Here is a 24,199-nt window from a genome sequence, read left to right as displayed (position 1 = left end):
GGAGTTTTTGGAGGTTTCCAATTTGGTGAGCTGGACTGATGCCTGTATTAACGTTGTGTTTCTGATGGGACTGGACAGGGACGTGATTCGTTATAACGAACCAGCCTGTAATTTCTCCTTAGTCGATTCTCTAAATTTAATTCTCTCTTTAAATGGTTCTAACTTTGAAGTCGATAAGATTCAAAAGAACCAGAGTCCCAGTCCAGCCCCATCAGCAACGTATTAGGCATCGCCAGCTCACCTCGCCCCAGAACCCTGCACATACCGCTTCAACGGTTCTGTCCACTCCTGTCCGCCAATCGCCGGCGGCGGCTGGAGCAGAGGGCTCGGCGGCCGGCGAGCCCTGAGCTCCAGCCGCCGCCGCCGAGCCCTCAGCTCCAGCCGCCGCCGCCGAACCCTCTGCTCCAGCCGCCGCCGCCGAGCCCTATGCACCAGCTGCCGCCGGCGAGCCCTCAGCTCCAGCCGCCGCCGCCGAGCAAGCCTCTCCAATCTCCACTGAGCCCTCTCCAGTACCAGTGGGGATTTTAATCGCGTTTGAGGGGATGGACTGGACCCCTTTTCCAGCCCTCTCTAAGCCAGTAGCTGCCAACGAGCCCGCTTCTCCAGTCTCAGCCGCCGAGCCTGCATCTCCATGCTCCACCGCCCAGGAGCTCACTCCAGCCCACAAAACAACTATTATTAGACTCCTCAGACTCATCCTGAACCTCCCCAAGTATTTTTTTTTGGGGGGGGGCCCCCCCCTCCCCGGTGTTACATCTACAGATCCCTTGTCTCCTGGACTCCAATTCCCATGATCCTCCTGTTCTCCTCACCTGCACTCACTTCCCTCGTCATCTCCCCATCACCACTCATCATCAGCATCTGGACTTCCTCGTTTGCACTCCCTTTATATTGGACTCACTCCCTTCACTCCTTGTCTCTTCTAAATGTTAGTCATATGTGTGTATATGCTTCTGCTCAGCGATCTTCATTAAAATACCCTTTTTGTGGATATCCTTGTACGCATCATCTCTACTGCATACTGCACACGTAACAATTATATTATATTATATGAGTATAGTAGCCTGCTGGATAATCTCAATGCAGTATAAGTCATCTGATTTCGTTAATTGAGAGTGTCATTTATGCTGAAACCACTCCAACTCCAACCAAACTTAAATTAATAACTAGTGACTTCAATGATTCAGATTGGTTTACCTGATCCATTGAAAAGAACTGATTCAAAAGAGTCCTTCACTCTCAAATTGGACATTGCTTGTTCTGATTCTAAATAGCCAATAGAGAACCTCGAACAAACACTGAACAAGTAGGGTTTCGCAATGCTACCTCACTGCTTAATCAATACTCCCCATTACTTTAATTACTAAGTTAATTAGCATCTCACTGATCTCACTCACTCACAGTACCAAATGGCATTCTCAGCCACATTTACAGCATTTTGGTGACATAACTCGTATGGACTTGTAGGTAGTAGACCACTGTGAAGGGTGAGTTGGGGCAGTAAAGAGGGCACTTGAGCATCCTTTTCATCACTAAATTTGCAAATGAGCCATCCTATTGTCTTAAGGCTCATTTTTCGCATTCAGCTCCATCTCACACACAGTCTAGATGACCGTTCTTTTCAAGAGCTCAAATCACTTGTACATGCGTTGTTATCTGCACACAAGTACTGATGATGAAAATTGCATCATGCACAGAGACCGCGAACCAGAGCGAAAGGCAGAAGATGAAAGTATACTTTCAGCTTTATGGACTTCAAGTGAAGGCCAATGAAGCAGTTATGTGGTGCTTTAGATGACAGCATATCTCTGTAATCAGACAGCAATTCTCCTGATAAATAAAACAAGTGTTTGACGTTTCCATTGTCGATAGCACTTGAAAAGTCTTGAACCGGGTGTGGTATAATCTGCCTTCCGCCTTATCCGGCTACAGTAATCCCAGCCTTATCTCGCCCACCCTGAGCAAGAGAAAAATGCGTCACGAGGGTTTTTCTCTGACAGGTTTCTGATGCCTTATCATTGTGACAGGGATTTTAACGAGGGAACCGGTAATTGCTCTAAAATCACTGTAATTACACGCAAAAGACAGGTCGTAATTTTTATTTTCCCCAGAATCCAGAGAAGAACAGTGAATCACTATATCCGTGTGGTTTGAAGAGCTGACGCGAGAGTGGGGGATGTTTCTGAGAGATCTGTCCCCAGGTACAAGCTGACATTTCACACTGATGCTTATCTGTATTGTGATTGGCTGCTGGAAGCAATCAATCAACAAACATCACGCTTGCCACAATGCTCAGAGAATATGAAAGCAGAGGGATTTCTTTGCGTATTGCACGTATGTTGCCTTTTATCTCTTGAACGGCATGGGTAATAAACCTGGTACGATCTCTGGAGGCAAATATCGGCAATGAGTCTCATATTCTAGTGAATCTTGCACTTTACAGATAAAGTGTTTACAAAATCATAAAGGAACAATACAAGGGAGCTCCACCCCAGGGCGCACCTGGAAAACATCACACGCTCAAAAGTCTCCCAGAAGCATAAATACAAATCAACACAAGTTTGATCTTTGCGCCACATCCCTTTCAAGCTTTTTTTGAAAAGATGTTGAATAATTTATTGCTTGCGTTTAAAATCAGGACATGTCTAGTTACAGTAGGTAAAAACAGTCTTCAAAAGCAAGCAACACTCAACTACTGTATATGGATTGTATAATGAGCTCAAAGTGTTTCTTGGTGCTAAACAGGCACCAATTAGAGATTTGGATGTGTTATATAAACAGGAAGAGGGTGAGTTTGACTGTTTTAGATTATTAAAGAAGCAACCAAATGAATTCTTGAATGTTGCATGAACAAAACATGGCATTCTGATAACAGTCTCCTGTTTGAACAGGAATTGCTTGGGAAGGAGTATGCACTGAAAGAACACATCTCATTGATAATAAAAGAGCTTAAATTGAAAGACCACCATGTGATCCAATTTCCCACACAGTTTCCTTTTAGCTTACAAATCGCATAACCGTCACACGACCAGTCAGATGTAATGGAGTCTACTGGCCGGACCTTTGAATGCAAACTTGTTGAAATCCATTATAGATTTCATCTACTGATCCTTGTGTTTGTCACTCTATGACAACAGCTCTCGGTCAGGCTCTATAAATGTGACTTGAATGCCAATTGAGGTCTCTAGGGTAAATGAAGCTCCTGTTTCGTGGAACCAATGAAATCACGTTTGTATGTCAATCCCCACATCCTGCCGTAGTGCCTGAAGTCATGTTCACCCCATTACTGCATTCTACAATCCAGATCGGTAATTAATTATTACTTTTTTAATAATGGATTATGTAAAGTCAGCTGGTCATTAGGGCACAATAAATATGTATTTTATACATGTGTGCATCTATATCTATTCATAATGTGCTGTATTAAGCATGTTGGCAGTGGAAATAGTGTTATTTTTGTGGCATGATTCATCGTAACTCTAGGTTCTGAAAGAAATTAAATGCTGCTTTTGTATGACACATATAATAGAAGAGCACTGGAAATTAGCCAGTGGATTTCACACATATTATTCTTTGATATTTTCACTCACAGTTTGTCCTCAAAGGATCCTACAAATCAATATCGCCCACTATTTATCAATGGCATGTTAGCAATACATGCAGGAAAGGGACAAATGGTCCACAGGTGCAGGCAGCCATAAATCACCACGTACAAATGGCTTCTTTCTCTTCCTTGATCTGCAAGTAACTTGCAATCAAGACAAATCACCCCGGCACGAAATAATTGCACTTATCCATTCCACAGGGATTCATTTCCATTTAAATGCAATTAATCATCTCTTAGGAATCTGCCTCATGTATCATCACTTTGGTACAATGCAATTCAGATTTCATTTTTAAATAATGTCTTTACACTTATATTCAACCACTGAACAAAAGACTACCACTTCCAGCACGCAAATATGAATATTCATATGAGTGAATCAATAGCTGGAAAATTCCTGATGTTTCAATCAGTCAGCGTAACATATAGCTGATCAGTTTTCTCTTGTATTGCATGTTGAGTTGATATCAGGGTAAATCAACATCTTAATATGAGACTTACAATCAGTAGACTGGGAGGATTTTTAGTTAAAAAAAAAAATCACATCTTAAAGAAGGTAGTGTTGACTTTAAGCTACTAATATTATAAAATATTAAGATAATCGTGTTTATTTGGTGTCACGTGTGGGTATAAAAAAAAATTATAATATAATATAATATAATATATATATATATATATATATATATATATATATATATATACCCCCTCAAGTTCAAATGCCCGCTCTAAGCAGGAATCGAACCCGGGTCCAAAAGCATGGGAGTCGGGCACTCTAATAAGGAGGCTAAAGATCACAATCTCTAGCAAGAGTCACTATAATACCAATTAACACTCCGTTTATTACACACACAGTAAGACTAGTAATCAAAAAAAAGTTTGCATGAATATAAGAGCTTTGCACAGTGATATTTTCCATGTGTCCACTTGAAAGTTATTTCTGCATGTGGTCAAAACGAGGAACGAGACAGCTCTATCTTCAAAGTAGCTGCTGGGATCATGTCAGTCTGATCCTCTGTCAAAATCTCATGAAGCTCTACCAAACTTATGTCAACCTTTTAAAAAGGACAATCAGTAAATTACAAATCCAGATGTTTATGCAACCAAAAACAAAAAATACATGTTGCATCGAATACAGGTAAAGCAGAATACAGATGTAACCCAGAGAGAGTGTGTTTACACAGGCAATCAAACAATGAGTGCAGCTATACAGCTGCTGACGATATCTAGCAGAGAATATATAATGAACATGAGAGCAAAGCATTCATAACAGATGTTACATCTCGACACACGTGCAGTCACACGTATTCCTACCAATAATTCAATGAACTTTTACATAAATAAATCCATATAATAGTCTTAGTGAGAGTAAAAGAAATCAGTGAACTCGTTTATGCATATCCTCGGCATATAGTATAGTATCAAATTATTCAACAGTTTTAACACTTTAAACATGTATTATTAATGCATAGATTGGTTGCATTTATTGGTAACTGTCCCCACCCTTAAACAAAACTTCCTAATTCACAAAAATCATCTTAACGGTACAAACAACTACAAATATATAGGTATACGCATGTAAAAAAAAAAAAAAAATCCCTAGTCGATTACACTTAACGCTTTCTTTCAGTGTTATAAACACATGTTTCTCTATTTATATCATTTCCCTATTTATTGGAGTGTCGTTTCCAAAAGAATCATAGTTTTGGATAACTTCTCTACATTAAATAGCACTATAAACGTCGTTGATATATTCTGAAAGAGGTTTTATAGCAGAGGCGTATGTAGCCTAGTGATGCACGCGCATTTTTTCCCCTCTAACTGCGCGTGCTGTCACACCGGACGCCGGTTTTCTTACCTGCATGAAACTGTGATCTCCACTTTGGTGGCGGGGATGTTCCCCGTTAACGGGTCGAACTCGTAGACCGAAGCCATGTCCTCCAGTTTGTCCATGATGTCTCCCTCCATGAGCGCGCGCGGCTCGGGGCAGTTCCACGGCTCGCGCAGCCTGGCCCCGCGGAGGCTTTCACGGTCCCGCTCGGACCAACCCGGAGTTAACAAGGCCAGGGTATTAATAAAGAGCCCCCCTACAACTCAAGAAACTTGAATGGGGTTAAAGTCGGGGAAAGTCGCTTAAAACTGTGCTGGAGAATGTGGTGGTCAGCTGCCGTTCATCAGCTGAGAGAAAATGATCTCTGCACATCAAGTGCTCTACATGTGCGCTCGTTAAGAGCATCCAGCGCGCGCTCCAGCCCTACCCTACTATCTTCAACACGCCCATGCGTACTACTGCTCTCCACTGACAGGCGGTCTGCTTACAGCGCTGCGAAGGGATGATTACAAGTCAATAAAAGGCGAATCAAAATTATGTTGTGCTAAAAGACATCATTTTAATGTATATATGTATATATTAGAGCAATAAGACACGGGAGACACGGTGCGATTACTGATTTTACCAGTGTAAGGAGAGTTCACTGGTGTTAAAATAGTGATAATTTTTTATATTATCATATATTATATATATATATATATATATATATATATATATAGCAAAAAAAAGACACGTTCAATAAATTATCTTTATATATTATAATTATTCAATAAAAAATCTGTCATTTTAAATAAATGAAATAAATAAATTCTTCTGCCAAGAACTATAGTTGCTATAATGTTGCTATAGTAACTTGGCACATTAATACAGAATTCAGCTATGTAGCCTATGTGTGTGTGTGTGTGTGTTTGTTTGTTTTTTGCTCTCTGTGTCTCAAACTTGGATATAATATTCCCATATCTGTCTGCTATAAATAAACTGTACAGTAAATAAAAAGCTCTAAAGTAAAGAATTCTACAGCTAATCCCTAAACTGTACATTAAAGGTGTGTAATATGTAGGATTTCTGTCGGCTAGAGGCTGCTGGAGCGACACGCCTCACGAGCAGCGGAACTTTTATTATGCCACAGTCACCGGCACTGATTTCTCTTTTCCGTCATGAGTATGAGGTAACGCAGCTCTGTTTATCATATTAGATACATTTGAGTGTGTTGAAAATGATGTTATAACGTTACTCTGTGCATTCAGCGGCTGCTGAGAGACATTTGTTTGAGACACACTGCAGTAAGCTAGATCGATTTTAGAATATCATATTAAATGCTGGATGGCTTGTGTTGATAAATGACATGCAATTAATTTTAAAACGCATTGTATGATGAAGAAAATGCTGTATTACTGTTACTAAAAATAAAGTTGCATCTGATTATGCTGTTAGCTACTTGACAAAATAGTGTTTTTCTCTGAGGCATGATAAAGCATGGTACTCGCAAAATAAATCAAGAAAATTAATTTAAACAATAAGATTAAACGTGTTGAGCTATATAACAATAATTAGTTTTCTGTCTATAAAGGTAACAAAACACTTGTTCACTTGTCTATTAAAACATGTTATATATTAAAGCGTCTTTGGTGTTTCCGTGGTTTCTACAAAATAAAACCGAGGGTAACGCGAGTATGACGCAATTGACAGGCGACTCCTCACACGTCCCGGAGCCTTGGTTAAAATTGCAATTTTCTCATGATTTACAAATAGTTGGAAACATTTGGGATATTGTAAGTACTCAAGTGAACAAAATATATAACACTGGCCTAGTGGTTTTTGGATATTTTACTGCAAAAATCTTACATATTGCACCTTTAAAGAAGAGAACCATGTTGATTCAGATGATACCAGTTTTGTCATTTAAAGGGGTCATATAATGCCACTTTTACAAGATGTAAAATAAGTCTCTGATGTCCCCAGAGTGTGTATGTGAAGTTTTAGCTCAAAATACCCTATAGATCATTTTTTATACCATGTTAAATTTGTCAGTTTTTGAGGGCGAGCAAAAACGCTCAGTTTTTGTGCGTGTCCCTTTAAAAGCAAATGAGCTGCTGCTCCTACAAAGAGGGCGGAGTTTCAAGAGCTCATGTTAGCAGCTCTGATTAATGTTACCTCACGCAAACTCACTGAAAATGTCAGAAACCAGAGTCTGACAATGATGGAGAGTCTCAAGAAGAAATGACAACATGTAGAATGCAACAGGACGTTTCTGAACGGTTAGTTGATAGATTTATGTAGCTGATGTGGAGTTAACTATATTAAAGTCATTAATTAGCATATTCTGTTATGATAATCTATAAATCGCTCATGTGGGAACTGTTGTAATATGCCTATGGAGTCAGAGAATATATGCTGCATGAAGGTAGAACAGGTATATTTTAGTTTAATTACGGTTATAATTTGTCATGTTCTCATTTTGCTTTAATGACATGCTGTTGCATTTGTGTTATGTAATGTATTGCAATAACATGGCCTCACCCCCTTTGTTGTGTGTTCTCGGGGGCGGGGTTTATGTAAATTGTAGGGTTAGTGATGTCACCAACCCGGGAAGAAGATTGTTGTAGTCCCTACCAGCCGTTTGTTGTAGTCCTTAAACAGAGAATTCTTTAAAAGAAAATATCTCCCTTTGCACTGAACAGATGATGTTTATGCTCTAACAGCAACATTACACACCAACTAAAGTTAAAAAAGTGAAATCATAATCAACCACCCCTTTAACCCTCTGGAGTCTGAGGCTGATTTGGGGCCTGGAGAAGTTTTGACATGCCCTGACATTTGTGCTTTTTTCAGTTGTTCATTAACATATTAATGGAAAAAGTGTCATTACACTGTATTCAGCACAAACTAGGCTACCATAATATGTGAGGAACATGTATGTACATGTTTGTGTTTTTGAAGGAATAACATTTATGCGTGGTTATTGAAAAAACAAAAAACTTAAGTCACTGAAATAAGGCCAAAAAAAGTATAGTAAATCTGTGTTTACAATACTTTAGGGTATTGGAGGTTGTAGACTAGAGTTTTTGCTTCAAAATTATGTAAAAATTATGCTGCCTACTCCTTCATATAAAACAATATATTGATTTAGTTTTTGTAAGACACTTTTTGCCAAGAAACACAGTATGCGTGGAGGCGTGAATCATCATGAATAATGGGCCATTCTCACCTGAGAAGACAAAAGAATTGCATAGTAATGAGCTGAAATGACTTGCATATTAACAACCATTAATCAAATCAAAATGTACAAAAATGTAATTATACTTTCGTACCTCCAAACTGGCTATTGTCATGTAAATCCTTGAAAAAGAAAAAAAAAATATTGTCATGTTTATACAAAGATACCACTTTACATATGATATACTGCTTTAACCTGGTTATATATATGATTGTGATTTCATCCCTGAAGCAAATTTCTAATTGGTTAAACTGACTGCAGTTGTGTCACACCTCGCCTCAACCCCTCTACGTTATTATCCATTGCTGATTAACCTTCTGATGCAAGGCCTTCACTAATGATCCTGTGCTAAAGCTGATGAAGTACCTCTGTAACATTTACCACCATCTTCTATTACAGATCTGTAATTCTGTAATTCTTAAAAAAAAAAAAAAAACACAAAACACACACACATCCATAATTTTGAAAATAAATAAGAGAGAGAAAGAGATTGGGAAGGATTGTATGAATTCAGCACCACCACACATGGACAGCTCCCAAGAGCCAAAGTGAACAAGTTCAGTGTGTTTCCCAATCGGCAATAAAAGCTGAACCACAGAAAAGCCAGCCATTATTTGCAAACACTTTTCCTATTGCCTAAAAGCTAAGTGTTCATTGTTTGTTTAAAAATCATGTGCAAATAATTGACGTAAAAATGGGGACTGTAAAAAAAAAAAACACGCAATTAACGTGCCTTTTCTTTTATATTATTGGAAAGCAGTGCACATTGTTATTCTTTCAGGGAGTTCGACTGCAGCAGACCTTTTCAGAAAAAAATAATCATTTCCAAGAAACGCCAGCGCAGAGAACGAAAGAACTAACACAGTAAATTCACACAAAGTCCTCACAGTTCCTCGCAGCCACACTTTTTCCTTGCTCAGGATGTGAGTCTTTCAAAAGCAAACGCGATTGTTTTCATCCCTTTCCTTAGACGGCTTAAATAGAATGGTCTAAGCTCTGGTGTGAGGGGCAGGAGCCACTCTGGAGATCAATGGGCACGGAAACAGCCTCACGCTGGCACCGAGACCACCCTCGCCTCCCCTCGCCCTCCCGAGTGAGTCATGATTGTAAAGGCAATGTTAAAGCAATTGGGATGGGCATGTGGGTGGACGTGAGGACGTGCAGATGTGCTCCTAGTTTTGAGGTCTAACTGAGCCTCATGGGGTGCCTCCAACACCACACCAATGAGAAGAACCGGTGCCCATATTCAACTTTGACCCCGTGACAAATACTAATTAACACCCAATGCCAAAAAAGCCACTGTAGGTGATCTGATGGCGATGCCAAGATGCAAAACTGGATCTCTACACTGGTAAAGCGGCACCAGATGGGAAGGCAAAGCTGCCACACAGAACAAAGACAGGAAAGAAGAATGTTTTCCATAATGTCAGCCAAACTGCACCATTCACTGTGATTTGGGGCTTTAATTACTGTGTTTCTCCCACATTGCGTCAACGGGGCCAGAAATAGGCCCGTTTGAGTGCAATTAAACCGGAGGGAATTGAAGGGGTAAGGTCCAAATGAAGACCCTTGCGAGGTCTTGATAAGATGATTAATACGGGCGCGAAAAGGTCTGGGGGGTCAAATACAGACAGGCTCATACCTCCCATCCTGCTCGGCATCTAAGCCAGAATTTGTGTGACATCAATTCCATTGTGGTGCCATCTTTTAAATAGGAGTCTAAGACAACAATCTTAACAGCTCACAGGTGCTCAAAAGACCATCGGCTGCTGGCAAACACTCATGAATAAATCACATCTCCACCACAAACAGCAATTTTTGCAGCCCACCAGTGTTTTTTTCCAGTGCCTGGCAAAGAATAGAGGTGGCTGAGGACTTTTTCAAAGCAGGCTGCTCCTACGGCCTAATCTCTGCCAAGCACAGTGCACTAGACTAATCCAAGCATGTGTTGGAAGCTGGGGACTCTCGGCTGTCTCCTTTCATGTGTTTATTCTAATACTAGCAGCCCTGCAGGAGGCTGTTGGCTCTTTCTCAAACTCCATTAGAGAGTAAAGGTCACTCTCTTGGGGCTTCCTGATGTTGGGAGTGGAACTTGCACTTCGCTCTTTGATAACATGCCTGCGCATGTTATCTCGGCAAGAAGGTAATGTTTTACCTCAGTTGCCGGATGAAAGGTCGAAAGGAAGTGCGGTCGTTATATCGCGTCCCCTGCTAGCTGCGACGCATTTACATGAGAGACGGCTCTCAAAGTTGACACCATGGTGGACCTGGCGTTTTACCCGGCCGTGGCGCTGATCTATTTCTTCGGCGTGTTACAGGCAAACAAGGACGGCCGCGTGAATCTGCCCGACAGCGCTTCAGGTCAACGTCTTCTGCCTGTTCGTGCTCATTCAGCCGTTGTGTTTGATCATAGGTGGATACACTGGGATGGCCACGTACTTGATTTCTGCATACGTTTCCTACAGCGTCCTGCCCTGGAAAAAGCCGCCAGCTGATCAGCAGGAGGATACAGAGAAAAAGAAGAAGAAAAAGAAGACAAAGACTAATTAAGACACCCTTAATTAAGACTTCAAACAACAGCTTTGCGTAGGAAGGAACAAAGTGTAAATGCGACGCCATCTCAAAGATCACTGAACTGAAGAGGATTATGGTTAATTTACTATAAAGAAAAGGCTTTGCATTTCTTGCACGTGTTCCTGGATGTTCGATTTTTTTCTCTCTCAGTTGTGAATTTTAACCTTTGGTCTGAAAACATTTGAAAAGCAGATTCTCTCCTTTAGAAACAGGAAGAAAGTATACATGACGTACAGCCAGGCTCGTGTTTGTGTCTTGTTGATGGACGGCGGTGGATCGATGGACTGGCTGTCTCTTTAAATGCCACTTTCCACAAGGTAGTTCCACGGCCAGCCTGTAAAGACTCTCTCTGAACACAATTTTGAGAGGTTGTAATTTGGAACAAGCTGATGACTTTGATTTCTGGTCAAACTGCAAATATTATTTCCATACCTGACCTTAACTAATTGTATATATCACTTATACTGTATAACACATGTTCAAGCATGAACATTTTGCCTCCTGTACCATTCACGCATATAATTTTTTGTTTCTTTCATTGTCGATGAATCTGAATCTATGCCAGAAAATGAGACAGATCTGATTGGGAATGTACTAACAAGATGAATGTACAGACGTTATAAAACAATTACATAATATAATATTTTACAAAATCAAAGTTCAACTGTATGTTTTTATTATGCTCAACTAAGACAAGTGGTTGTCAAAAAAAAAAAGAAGGTTTTCTCTTTTGAGTGCATATACAGGGGTTGGACAATAAAACACCTGGTTTTAGACCACAATCATTTATTAGGATGGTGTAGGGCCTCCTTTTGTGTTCAATACAGCATCAATTTGTCTTTGGAATGACAGATACAAGTCCTGCACAGTGGCCAGAGGGATTTTGAGCCATTCCTCTTCCAGAATAGTGTCCAGGTCACTACGTGATGCTGCTGGAGGAAAACGTTTCGCTCCTCCAAAATACCCCAAAGTGGCTCAAAAATATTCAGATCTGGTGACTGTGCAGGCCATGGGAGATGTTCAACTCCACATTCATGTTCATTAAACCATTCTGTCACAAGTCTTTATTGTGTGTGTTGATGATACATGGCCCCACCATCAGGGTATAAAATCTTTGAATCATTAGGTGCACATGGTCCTCCAGAATGGTTCGGTAGTCCTTTGCAGTGATGCATGCGCCCATCTAAGAAGTGTACAGGAAATGGCCATGATATTGCAGCCCTAACCACCGCTGTGCCTCACTCTGGGCAGCAACAGTCGGGTGTTGAAGCCTCTCTGGAGCTTCTCCACACCGTAACTCCCACAGGATGTGAGAAAGACAGAGAAGGTGGACTCATCAGAGAACAATATATGTTTCACATTGTCCACAGCCTGCTGGCACCAATGAAACCAACATTTGGCATTGGCGCGAGTGACCAAAGATTTGGCTATAGCATCCCGACCATGAATACTGACTCTGTGGAGCTCCCAACAAACAGGTTTGGTGGAAACAGGAGATTTGAGGTGCGCATTTAATTCTGAAGTGAGTTGGGCATTTGTATGTAAAACTGCTTTTATGGAGACAAAAACTGGTTTAAAGGCTGTAAAAAGGTCTCTTTTTTCTTTCTTTCTTTTCTATACAGCTAGGTTTTGTGTAAATTTAGTAATGACAAACACTAAAATCGTGTGCACAGATTTTTTTTTTTTTTTTAATAAAAACACCATCTTTTAACATTATAAAATTGTTTGTAATTATGTTACATTTTTTAAAGAATGGTTTGGTATACAGTATGTTAAAGTAACTGTAACAGCTTTCGTCAGATCATTTTCTGGAGCACCAAGTGGCCAATTTTGAAAAAGGCACTAGTTAATGAAAAAACCTTTCAGTTTATATAATATAACAAAAACCTAATTTTTTGTTATATTATCCTCAAACTTGAAACATCTTAAGACTTGTGGCTTTGGGCCCAGTTTATTTCTAGCATTCACAGGCATCTTTATTATTTTATTTTTTTAATGATAAAAAGATGTTATGCAAAAAACATTTTCATTCCATTAAAGGTCCCGTTCTTCGTGATCCCATGTTTCAAACTTTAGTTAGTGTTGTTGTTAGAGTATAAATAAAATCTGTAAAATTTTAAAGCTCAAAGTTCAATGCCAAGCGAGATATTTTATTTAACAGAAGTCGCCTACATCGAACGGCCAGTTTGGACTACATCCCTCTACTTCCTTCTTTAATGACGTCACTAAAACAGTTTTTTGACTAACCTCCGCCCACAGGAATACACAAAAAAGGGGGCGTGGTCTTGTTGCGCTCCCACGGAGAAGAGCAAGAGTTGCGTTTGTAGAGTGTTTTTGTCGCCATGTCGTCGAAACGCTGTTATTTTCATCCCGCAGTCCAATCACCTTTGTTTGGCCTTCCCAGGGACGCTGTACTTAGAGATCAATGGTTACAATTTATGTTTAACTCGGTTCCCGAAAATTATAATCCACATGTAAAACTATGTGCAGCACATGTTTACAATAACACTGAGCGCGTGCATCTCCACGTTATGGTAAGAGGCGTGACCTTTCCCGGGCAAGGTGCGCTAAGCTGCTGTCGAATCACAACACAGGAACCGCTGGCACAATCAGAACTCGTTACGTATTTCTGAAGGAGGGACTTCATAGAACAAGGAAGTCATCAGCCTGTTTTTATGACAGTGGAAACAGCGGTATACAGATAAGTAAATTATGTGAAAAATACTGTGGTTTTTTACACGCGAAACATGAACGTTATATTGCACACTATAAACACAATCAAAGCTTCAAAAAACCACGAAAAACGGGACCTTTAAACTTCAGCTTGTCTAACTTTTTTTTTTTTTTTTTTTTTAACTTTTTACTAATATTTTACTAACATTAAATCTGAACTTATATTAACTACTACTTTCTACTTTCAAATGATAGCACAGCTATGTTCATACTCCAAATGGTTTAGAATAGACAACAGTAGGGCTTTTCACACTTGAAATAGTTAACCCTGGGTCATTCTAAACCCCGGGTAAACGGAATCCTGTGTTATCTTACTTCAGGTTTCACACGGCTCATAATTTACCCTGGGTTAATTAATCCTGGGTATTCATAAGCTGACATTTTACATTGTACATTCATAAACCTGGGTTAACGTTCTTATTTGCATATTTGCGGTGTCGGTGTAATTAATTGGATAAACGCAGCACGCGACCTGTTTACATAGGCTAGCTCTAGCATTGCACATCCTTTACCATCGAATTTATACTGAATGGACATTTCATTTTTACAAGATGTAATATAAGTCTAAGGTGTCCCCTGAATGTGTCTGTGAAGTTTCAGCTCAAAATACCCCATAGATTTTTTTTTATTCATTTTTTTAACTGCCTATTTTGGGACATCATTAACTATGCACCGATTCAGGCTGCGGCCCCTTTAAATCGTGCGCTCCCTGCCCCCCAAGCTCTCGACTATAATACAGTGCATTTACAAAGTTCACACAGCTAATATAACCCTCAAATGGATCTTTACAAGATGTTCGTCACGCATACTGCATGCATGCATCGGATCATGTAAGTATAGTATTTATTTGGATGTTTACATTTGATTCTGAATGAGTTTGATAGTGCTCCGTGGCTAAAGCTAACATTACACACTGTTGGAGAGATTTATAAAGAATGAAGTTATCAAATTTATACTGAATAGACATTTCAGACTATAAAAGGTAAGCATGAAACAGTCTCTTTTTCAATCAAATTGTTGCGTTTTCTGTCAGCATTTGACATTTTTCCTCTCAAACGCTGAGTTTACTGTTTATATACAATGTGCAGTGTTTCCATGACAGTCCAAAGCAGGCAAAGTACGTGATTGGTTGTCTGTTGCTAAGCGTCAAGCATTAGTTTCACACTGTACAAGAATGGCACCACAATGTGGGGTTAACGCTACAAAAGCAGTGCTAAACCTGCTCGGGAGTAGGGTTTCATAACCCCGCTTCTAAATTACAAGTGTGAAACGTTCTTTTACCCGTGGTTAAAAGCAGTGTTTAGAACGAAGATAACCCGGGGTTAAGCGCAGTGTGAAAAGCCCTAATTGGACTTCAAGCATGTCATTTTCCTGTTTGGGGCTCAAAAGGGTTCAAGCGCCTCAAGAGGTTCATCAGATGTTTCTATACAACAGATGTTTTCCAGATGAAGCTTTCTTTAAAAGACATCTTGGAGACGTACGTGTGGTACTGAGGTCTATCATCGTAGATGTTTTAATCCAAATCTCTCCTATACACCGCTCTCCTCTTTCTCTGTCTGTCTCTCTCGAACACTCTGTCACACCTTTTACACTTGATTTTTTTTTGTACTCGCAGCCTCCAGCTTTGTTTTCAATAGAGAAGTCTCTTACAAACTGTGTAAAAGCGGGTCATCAGCGCACACACATCCTAGTGCGGAGCAGAGACAACGGTGCCCCCTACGGTGAGCTCAATGAGCCCTGGCCTCTCCGCTCTCAGCGATCACAGTGCAGCCACAGCTCCATCCTCCATCTCTCCCACCGCCTCAGACACAATCTCTCATTATCACCCCTCAGCAGACTCCGCAGGATGCAGCGCTGCCCCGAAGAGCGCAGGGAGCGAAGACCGCCTCTGCACCGCAACTCGAGGGGTTTAGAACCACAGCCAAGGGGCGGGACCGCCAAAAAATGGCAGATGTGCCTCAGCAAGATACACTGAGATGAATGAAAGGCTTGTGCTAACGTCTGACTGCATGTGTAATGTCTCCTCCAGAGCATATTAAGCATTTCCTGGCAAGTGTAATAGTCGTATAATATAGTCGTATCATTTAAAGGTTTAATTGAATAGTTTTCAGTATTTATTTACCCGTGTGTCATCCAAACAAAATGACTGAAGAATGTAGGCTACTCTTTTTGACTTAAAGGTGCCCTAGAACCAGTTTTTACAAGATGTAATATAAGTCTAAGGTGTCCCCTGAATGTGTCTGTGAAGTTTCAGCTCAAAATACCCCATAGATTTTTTTTAATTAATTTTTTTAACTGCCTATTTTGGGGCATCATTAACTATGCACCGATTCAGGCTGCGGCCCCTTTAAATCATGCGCTCCCTGCCCCCCCGAGCTCTCGACTATAATACAGTGCATTTACAAAGTTCAAACAGCTAATATAACCCTCAAATGGATCTTTACAAGATGTTCGTCATGCATACTGCATGCATCGGATCATGTGAGTATGGTATTTATTTGGATGTTTACATTTGATTCTGAATGAGTTTGATAGTGCTCCGTGGCTAAAGCTAACATTACACACTGTTGAAGAGATTTATAAAGAATGAAGTTGTGTTTATGAATTATACAGACTGCAAGTGTTTAAAAATGAAAATAACGACGCCTCTCGTCTCCGTGAATACAGTAAGAAACAATGGTAACTTTAACCACATTTAACAGTACATTAGCAACATGCTAACGAAACATTTATAAAGACAATTCACAAATATCACTAAAAATATCATGTTATCATGGATCATGTCAGTTATTATTGCTCCATCTGCCATTTTTCGCTATTGTCCTTGCTTGCTTACCTAGTCTGATGATTCAGCTGTGCACAGATCCAGACGTTAATACTGGCTGCCCTTGTCTAATGCCTTGAACATGAGCTGGCATATGCAAATATTGGGGGCGTACATATTAATGATCCCGACTGTTACGTAACAGTTGGTGTTATGTTGAGATTCGCCTGTTCTTCAGAGGTCTTTTAAACAAATGAGATTTACATAAGAAGGAGGAAACAATGGTGTTTGAGACTCACTGTATGTCATTTCCATGTACTGAACTCTTGTTAGTCAACTATGCCGAGGTAAATTCAATTTTTGATTCTAGGGCACCTTTAATGAAAGTGAATGGGGACTTCGACTGTCAAGCTCCAATATGACAAAAAAAGCACCAGTAAAGTATCCTAAAAAAGTACTCGTCATATTCCAAAACTTCAGAACCTAACAACTTTGCATGGCAAATAGACAGATTTAAGGTTGTTATTCACTGAAAATCTCTGCATTGATTAAAAAAAAATGGTGACCATGAATGATTTATCCATTTTTTAATGATGTGCCCTCATAATCTTGAATCAAAATATCTTCCCTTCCCTCTTGCAACGACATCTCTTCTCTGATGATGAGGGCGGGGCAACCTGTCAATCACATGAGATCCACCAATAGCAAACCACAACCATCCAATCAATTCCCCACAGATAAAATTAAGCCCCATTTGTTCTTGTTCCAGAAGCTGTTTCACTGGGATATACTTCACAATAGGTAAGAAAAGATGAGCACAACTTCTGTTTCATGACGACTTCAATGTCGCAAGATTCTTAGTCAATGTTGCGTTAATCTTTTTATCTAATTTACTGATGAAAAAATGTAAATCAATTAAAATATACTGTTGACAAAAAAACAAAAAACAAAACAAAACAAGAACCATGATATTAAGCAAGCACTAACAATGATTTTTGAAGAAAAATCTAGAAAAAACAAAATGACAGTCAAAAATATGTGGATTGAGTTAAAACTAAAAAGAGTGAAAACCGGTAAACTGAAGTCACCAATGACGCAAAGTCACACACTAGTCAGAAGGTCACGTTTCTGTAACACACTATAACACCGACGATGAAAAACGATTTCACAAGGACAGTTTTCACATGATGTTGTTGAAGTTAATATAAACTATTATAATTCATATACACCGATCCGGCATAACATTATGACCACCTTCCTAATATTGTGTTGGTCCCCCTTTTGCTGCCAAAACAGCCCTGACCCGTCAAGGCATGGACTCCACTAGACCCCTGAAAGTGTGTTGTGGTATCTGCACCAAGATGTTAGCAGAAGGTCCTTTAACTCCTGTAAGTTGTGAGGTGGAGCCTCCATGGATCAGACTTGTTTGTTCAGCACATCCCACAGATGCTCGGTTGGATTGAGATCTGGGGAATTTGGAGGCCAAGTCAACACCTCAAACTTGTTGTTGTGGTCCTCAAAACCATTCCTGAACCATTTTTGCTTTGTGGCAGGACTCATTATCCTGCTAAAAGAGGCCACAGCCACCAGGGAATACCGTTTCCATGAAAGGCTGTACATGGTCTGCAACAATGCTTAGGTAGGTGGTACGTGTCAAAGTAACATCCACATGGATGGCAGGACCCAAGGTTTCCCAGCAGAACATTGCCCAAAGCATCACACTGCCTCCGCCGACTTGCCTTCTTCCCATAGTGCATCCTGGTGCCATGCGTTCCATCCACTTGATGTAAAAGAAAATGTGATTCATCAGACCAGGCCACCTTCTTCCATTGCTCTGTGGTTCAGTTCTGATGATCACGTGTCCACTGTTGGCTCTTCCGGCGGTGGACAGGGGTCAGCATAGGCTCCCTGACTGGTCTGCAGCTATGCAGCTCCATACGCAACAAACTGAGATGCACTGTGTATTCTGACACCTTTCTATCAGAACCAGCATTAACTTCTTGAGCAATTTGAGCTACAGTAGCTCGTCTGTTGGATCGGACCACACGGGCCAGCCTTCGCCCCCCACATCAATGAGCCTTGGCCGCCCATGACCCTGTCACCGGTTCACCACTGTTCCTTCATTGATAGACCACTTTTGATAGATTCTGACCACTACAGACCAGGAACACCCCACAAGAGCTGCAGTTTTGGAGATGCTCCTGACCCAGTCATCTAGCCATCACAATTTGGCCCTTGTCAAACGCGCTCAAATCCTTACGCTTGCCCATTTTTCCTGCTTCTAACACATCAACTTTGAGGACAAAATGTTCACTTGCTGCCTAATATATCCACCCACTAACAGGTGCCGTGATGAAGAGAGAATCAGTGTTATTCACTTCACCTGTCAGTGCTCATAATGCCTGATCAGTGCAAATTAGATGCCATTTTATTTTATTTAAGTAAAACTTAACTTACCAATGAACCAAGTATATCAATGAAATATTGACAGAAAGCAAGTCACGTGGGTTTGTAACGACCTGAGGTGAACGATTTCATTCAAACTGAAGCTAACATTGATGGCGGGAGTGTGTGATGGAGGATGTTTGTGAACGGTCTGTACGAGTGCCTACCCTTCTAGGGCCATATCGCCTCGATCACATGTTGATGCCACTCGTCCATCATCATCCCATAGTCCTCCTGAGGAAAGAAGACAAGCACAGCCTCGCCAGTTAATGATGATGATTTACACGTGAAATGAAGATGTATGACTGCCGTTTAAATTGCGTTGCTTTTCCGGAAAGCTTCATCTCCCTTTGCGCTCTGTAACGACATCAGGGGCTGACGCAGTTCGGCTGAGTCAGTGTTCAAACAGTCAATATAAAGTTGCTACAAATACATTTTTGTCAACTGCAAAATGCTTTTGCAAGTTCAGACTTCGACATTTTCAGAGACATCCGCTTGGGAAACAGAAACCTCGATCAATCCCTACTAGAAATGTCACATCCGAGTCTTTTGTCACCATTAGCCAGGAAAATATCAGTTTCTGTGATGAATAAGGTTTTCTCCTCAAAGATTGTCCATGTTCTGAATGACATTTGTATGAACATCATGATAACAGTCACGAACATGTCCACATTATGTTGTTGTTATTTTATTCATTATATTAAGACTCCCATTCAAAAGTCTGATGTCAATAAGGTTTTTTTTTTTTAAAGAAATGGATACTTTTATTCTGCAAGGATGCAAAATATTGATAAAAAGTGTGAGTAAAGACATTCCGAATGTTATAAAAGATTTCTGTTTCAAATAAATGAACTTTCTAGTCAAAGAATCCTAAAAAAAAATTAGGTTGTTTGTCATGTGTTTTAATGCAATATACATTCTAAAGGTTTGTTCGATGAATATACAGGTAATGTATTATAACTGTGGTTATTCATGAGGCCAAACAATGCATTATAAGGTGAATTACAAGCATAATTAAAGGGTTCATAATTAAAGGATTAGTTTAATTACTCATCCTCATGTCGTTCCACACTTGTAAGACCTTCGTTCATCTTCAGAACACAAATTAAGATATTTTTGATAAAATCCAATGGCTCAGTGAGGCCTCCATTGACAGCAAGATGATTAACACTTTCAACACCCAGAAAGCTACTAAAGACGTATTTAAAACAGTTCATGTGACTACAGTGGTTCAACCTTAATGTTATGAAGCGACAAAAATACTTTTTGTGCGGCAAAAAAACAAAATAGCGATTTTATTCAACAATATCCTAATGATGGGCAATTTCAGAACACTGCTTCATGAAGCTTTACGAATCTTTTTTTGATTTGAATCAGTGGTTCAGAGCTTGAAAGTCATGTGATTTCAGTAAACACGGCTTCGTTACGTCATAAGTGTTTTGGAATTTCAATAGTTTACGTGACTTTGGCAGTTTGATACGCGCTTTGAACCACTGATTCAAAACAAATGATTCATAAAGCTTCGAAGCTTCATGAAGCAGTGTTTTGAAATCACCCATCACTAGATATTGTTGAATAAAGTCATTTTGTTTTTTTGGTGCACAAAAAAGTATTCTCATCACTTCATAACATTAAGGTTGAACCACTGTAGTCACATGAACTGTTTTAAATATGTCTTTACTCACCCCCATGTCATCCAAGATGTCATGTCTTTCTTTGTTCAGTCAAAAAGAAATTAAGGTTTTTGATGAAAACATTCCAGGATTTTTCTCCTTATAGTGGACTTCAATGGCCTCCAAACGGTTGAAGGTCAAAATTACAGTTTCAGTGCAGCTTCAAAGGGCTTTAAACGACACCAGACGAGGACTAAGAGTCTTATCTAGCGAAACGATTGGTCATTTTCGAAAAAAATACAACTGTATATGCTTTATAAACACAAATGATCACCTTGCACGTGCTTCCGCTTTCCGTATTCTTTAAAAAGCTTACGCTGTATGTCCTACACCTTCCCTATTCTACTTACATTCCTTAAGTTGAATTATCAGGAAAAGTTTATTTGAAAGTGAACTAATCCTTTAGTTATGTCATATTTGCGTTACCCTCGATTTCTGATTTTACTTCCGTAGAAACCATGAAAACACCAAAGACACTTTAATATATTGTGTTATTAGACAACTGTTTGGATCCTTTTATCAATAGAAAACTAATCATTGTTATATAGCTCAACGATTAGTCTTATTGTTTGCATCTCGTTTTCTTGATTTACCACGATTAAAGCCGCGCACACACTTAACCGATTGTAAGGCCGATTAAGAATGTAAATTGATACTTATGACTGATCGTGCTCAAATTTGTTGTTCAAATTCCGTGTGTAAGTATTTAAGAATGTTTTCCTCAAAAACCTTAATTTCTTTTCAACTGAAGAAAGAAAGACATAAACATCTTGGATGACATGAGGGTTAGTAAAGTATTAGGAAATTTGAACTCTGAAGTGAACTAATCCTTTGAAAGGTGCCCTAGATTCAAAAATTGAATTTACCTCAGCATAGTTAAATAACAAGAGTTCAGTACATGGAAATGACATACAGTGAGTCTCAAACTCCATTGTTTCCTCCTTCTTATATAAATCTCATTTGTTTAAACGAAAAACAGGCGAATCTCAACATAACACCGACTGTTACATAACAGTCGGGGTGTACGCCCCAATATTTGCATAATGCCAGCCCATGTTTAAGGGATTACACAAGCCAGTAACGTCTGGATCTGTGCACAGATGAATCATCAGACTAGGTAAGCAAGCAAGAACAACAGCGAAAAATGGCAGATGGAGCAATAATAACTGACATGATCCATGATAACATGATATTTTTAGTGATATTTGTGAAATTGTCTTTCTAAATGTTTTGTTAGCATGTTGCTAATGTACTGTTAAATGTGGTTAAAGTCACCATCGTTTATTACTGTATTCACGGTGACAAGAGCCGTCGCTATTTTCATTTTTAAACACTTGCAGTCTGTATAATGCATAAACACAACTTCATTCTTTATAAATCTCTCCAACAATGTAGCATTAGCCGTTAGCCACAGAAATATAGCCTCAAATTCACTCAGAATAAACGTTAACATCCAAATAAATACTTTACTCACATAATTCGAAGCATGCATACAGCATGCATGACGAACATCTTGTAAAGATCCATTTGAGGGTTATATTAGCTGTGTGAACTTTGTAAATGCACTGTAATATAGTCGAGAGCTCGTTTGGCAGGGAGCGTGAGCATTTAAAGGGGCAGCGTCGAGTGTAAATCACTGCATAGTTAATGATGCCCCAAAATAGGCAGTTAAAAAAATTAATTTTAAAAATCTATGGGGTATTTTGAGCTGAAACTTCACAGACACATTCATGAGACACCTTAGATTTATATTACATCTCGTGAAAAAGCATTCTTGGGCACCTTGAATACTAATCCTTGAAAGTGTTACTGGATGTTTCTTGAGTAGTAAATCATCATATTAGAATTATTTCTGAAGGATCGTGTGACACTGAAGACTGGAGTAATGATGCTGAAAATTAAATAAAAAAATAAATTAAAATAAATTACATTTTAAAATATTTTCAAATAGAACAGTAATTTTAAATTGAAATAATATGTCACAATATTAATGATTTTACTGTGTATTTAAACTAATAAATGCAGCTTTCTTTCTTTCAAAAAAAAAAAAATATATCTTACCAAAAAATTCTATAAAATATATATATACACACACACTATACACATACTGTGTATGTGTATATTTACATATATATACACACACACACAATACTTGCAAATATATTTTAAGGAAGCACAATACAATTTATTTTGTTGCTTTTTTCCCTCTTGATTTCCGTGTTAAATGTGACCTGATGTTTTCATGAGATTCACCCTGTAGTCGTCTGATGTGTGATGACAGCAAGCCAGTGATTCTATATGGACAGATCATATCTGCAGGCTCATCACAGACAGGAAACAGGAAGGAACTCAACCATAATTCTATCTCAGAGATAAACAGCAAGAAAACAGCACAAGAACACTCGGAACAAACTCCTACCGTGAGTAAAAAGGAAATGCAAAACATGAAAATGCACAAATTCTTTTTTTTTTTTTTTCACATTTTTTATTTATTTCTCTGGAGGAATGCTTGAACCATCATTAAATAAAACCTGTACAGTATTTACAGTCAGATATTTTACACCCAGTTTGGTCGCATGCACATGTAACAAAAAGAAAGGAACTCTGTACAAACATTTACATTCCTTGGGAGGAGTCAATGCGATAAAAGGCACCTGTGACCGTTGTTGGTATACGTCCCGCTGCGTTTCACAAGCCCTCAGCAGTTGCCTAAACCGTCAGCTGAACTCGAGCTGAACGCCTTGAAAATGACTGATTGTTCTGACAAGCCTTTAATTTCAGCCTCTTTTTCTCTATTACTTAAATGTCTTTTCTAATCTGCGAATTAACTGCATACCTGGGTTGCCAGGTAACTACAAAGCACCCATTCAAACAGATATTTTTTTTTTTTTTCAAAAAAATGCATAAGGCATTTAAAAGCAGCGTTTTGCGATGGCATGATGTTCCACACACTGAAAGTGAGGTAAGGCGTCAGGCGTATTGCAGTGCAGCCCTGTGCTTCAGGCTGGGAGAGACAGAGAGGGCGTAAGGCAGCTGGGCGACACCTTTGGCATTACAGTGGGGCAAAGCCGCAGGTTGACGCTACGCTGATCGATAGACAGGTGTCGACAATCTCCCCTGTACAGAAAAGCTTTCCTTTAAGATTCTATACAGATGTAGAAGCTTATACAGCATGTCCATGCCATGCATCACTGACCTAGAATATAAAATGTAAGCAACAGTAAAGCTACATCACTAAACGTACCCCCGGTAAACTACTGCTGTGAAGCTGAATGCGTAAGAAAGATAAACCCCAGAAGCTTCAGATACACTGAAAGTTAAGACCGTCTTTAAGATGAGCACCAGGAATTGCAGGCCACTG

At 39.5% G+C, this 24,199-nt stretch overlaps 1 protein-coding gene across 1 annotated transcript in view; it reads right to left on the bottom strand.

The window, feature by feature from the left end:
- cpne5b (copine Vb) overlaps nucleotides 1-5,982 on the bottom strand; it is a 210,561-nt gene extending 204,579 nt beyond the window's left edge. The window contains 1 exon segment of the mRNA XM_048173479.1: nucleotides 5,460-5,982. Within this exon segment, the coding sequence (XP_048029436.1) occupies nucleotides 5,460-5,569 (110 nt within the window). The 5' untranslated portion in view covers nucleotides 5,570-5,982.
- Nucleotides 5,983-24,199: the final 18,217 nt, after the last annotated feature.

The sequence above is a fragment of the Megalobrama amblycephala genome, linkage group LG21 (assembly GCF_018812025.1).
Source record: "Megalobrama amblycephala isolate DHTTF-2021 linkage group LG21, ASM1881202v1, whole genome shotgun sequence".
Taxonomy (NCBI): domain Eukaryota; kingdom Metazoa; phylum Chordata; class Actinopteri; order Cypriniformes; family Xenocyprididae; genus Megalobrama; species Megalobrama amblycephala.
The sequence above is the reverse complement of the archived record's forward strand: the minus strand, read 5'-3'. Positions and strand labels throughout refer to the sequence as shown.